We start from the raw sequence: 2,500 nt of genomic DNA, 5'->3' as shown, positions 1-2,500 counted from the left end.
TGCAGTGGTGAAGTGTGAACGCTGAACAATCAAAGCTAACTTTAGGGTGTGAATAATAATGGTACAGTAAACCTCAAACACTGTAAACAAAACAAATCATGATAATTAAATCTGATTATAACCATCATTATTCAAGTACACACTGCAACATTGCAGATGGTGAAGTTGAATGACTACATTACCCCTATGCTAAAAACACAGAAACGCCAACTGACCCAGTCGGGACTCGAACCAGTGACCTTCCTGCTGTGAGGCCACAGTGCAACACCACTCACATTTAGAATGTTTCAAAAAAAAGTGCTTTGTTAAAACTTGAATGTGTGTGTTTGTGTCCAACACAATCTCACGGCAATTTAACTTTTAGATTTGGTTAATTCGTATGAGTTTGTATGATCTCATTTGTACAATTTAGCATGATTTGCTCATCCCCCAATGATGGTTGGGTGTAGGGGCGGGGTTTGGTGTCACACCTTCTTTTTAAAATCGACTGAACTAATATGAAACCGTATCAATTGGCCACTAAACCGACAAAACGTAAAATACTTACGTTTCCTTGTGAGATCAGGCTTGAGTGTCACGTGCGTAACAGCACTGGTGTGTGTTTTCTCAGACGGTGAAGGACGGGATTTCAGAGACTCGCATCGAAAAACGGATCGTCATCAGTGGAGATGCAGACATCGATCATGACCAGGTAAAACACAAACACACACACACACACACACACACCTGTCGAGCAGGACAGAGCGAAGTCTTCAGTGCTGAAATCAGTGTTTCCACAGCAGCACAACTGGCAATATATTCAATTACTGTATGTGCTTCAATTATTTATTACGATCAGCTGTTTTTCTTTGACAGCACACAAATCTGCTTAGATTATTTTATTTTATTTGGATTTTACATTTAGATTTAGCATTTTCTTACATATTAAACCTGCATTGCACAGCCCTTTAGTGGACAGAAATTTAAAAAAACGTATATTTAATTGTATTATTTATTTAAATGATAATTAAAGGAATGTTTCTCAATTTTTTTATATTTTATAAAAAAATTAACAAATTAAAAAATTTTAATAAACTTTTTTTTTTATTTTTACAGATATTTAACATTTGTTTTGTAATTTTTTATTTATTTATTTATCTATCTATCTATCTATCTATCTATCTATCTATCTATCTATCTATTTATATATTTATTTGTCTATTTATTTATTTATCTATTTATTTATTTATTTATCTATTTATTTATTTATCTATTAATTTATATATTTATTTATCTATCTATTTATTTATCTATCTATTTATTTATTTATCTATTTATTTGTTTATCTATTTATTAATTTATCTATTAATTTATTTATTTGTCTATTTATATATTTAATTATCTATTTATTTATTTATTTATTTATGGATTTATACATAGATATAATACCAAACCTTCTACAGATTTTAGTTTTATGTCTGTTAAATATATATAAAAGAGCTTCATCTCGAATCTAAAATGCAAAGAGAATTATTTTGCAATGTACATACACTTCTACAAATCTGCATCAGCTCTATTGATTGTCCAGAATAACATCCTTCAATAACATTTCAACAGATATATATATATATATACTGGTGTTTATAGAACAGAACTCCCCCTCTTTAATTTGCATATCAGTGTCTGTAAACCAATCAAATGTGTGAGTCATTGAGCAGATCTGCATATAATGAATTTGTGCATGCAGTGCTAGAGAATCAGGGTGATGTAATTATAATGGTGTGTAATTGTGTAATCAGGTGTGTATGTGTGTGTGTGTCTCTCTCTGCTGGTGCATTGTGGGTAGGCTCTGGCTCAGGCCATTAAAGAGGCCAAAGAGCAGCACCCAGACATGTCCGTCACTAAAGTAGTGGTTCATAAAGAGACTGAGATCTCGGCGACTGAGGCTCAGGTAAGACCGAATGACTGACCGACCCGATCACTGACTGACGTTATTAGGACTAGTGCTGTTCATTTATTATTGTGTGTAGTAGAGAATTTTAAACTGTACGAATTTAAGACATTACTGGAGGAGTTTGGAAGTTTAGACTTTGTTTTATTTTTATTTTTCAGAATTTTTTTTACATTTTAAATTTAGAAATTCAAATTATAAAATTTATTTGAAGTTTGAATTTGAAATTTTTATGAATTGTAGAATTTGTAGTTCAAATTTTTACATTTTAAGTTACAATTTTGAATTTTAGAATAGAATTTTAGGCATTATTAATTTCAAATTTAAAAATTCTATTTTAAACTTTTTTTATTTAGAAGTTTCAAATGTTTCGAATTTAGTTCATTTTTGTAAAAATTTAGAAATTTAAATGTCAAAATTCAAATTTCTAATGGTTGTTGCTAAATCAGATACGGTTGCGGCCAGAAGTTAACTATTTATTTATTTATAATTTATAAATTACAATTTATAAACTATTTATTTTATTTGTTAAATTTCCTATTAATTGTATTTTATTAACTTCTACCCCGA

General features: G+C 29.8%; 1 protein-coding gene across 51 annotated transcripts in view; it reads left to right on the top strand.

Annotated features, from left to right (window-relative positions):
* The window catches only part of epb41l3b (erythrocyte membrane protein band 4.1-like 3b), a 127,169-nt gene that overhangs the window by 117,292 nt on the left and 7,377 nt on the right, over nucleotides 1-2,500 (top strand). For 31 of the 51 annotated variants that reach the window (XM_073915452.1, XM_073915449.1, XM_073915446.1 and 28 more), the window contains 2 exon segments: nucleotides 611-691; nucleotides 1,826-1,930. In XM_073915452.1, the coding sequence (XP_073771553.1) occupies nucleotides 611-691; nucleotides 1,826-1,930 (186 nt within the window). 51 annotated transcript variants of the gene reach the window in all.

This window comes from Danio rerio, chromosome 2 (assembly GCF_049306965.1).
Source record: "Danio rerio strain Tuebingen ecotype United States chromosome 2, GRCz12tu, whole genome shotgun sequence".
NCBI lineage: Eukaryota > Metazoa > Chordata > Actinopteri > Cypriniformes > Danionidae > Danio > Danio rerio.
Note: the sequence above shows the minus strand (reverse complement) of the source record. Positions and strands in the feature narration are given on the sequence as shown.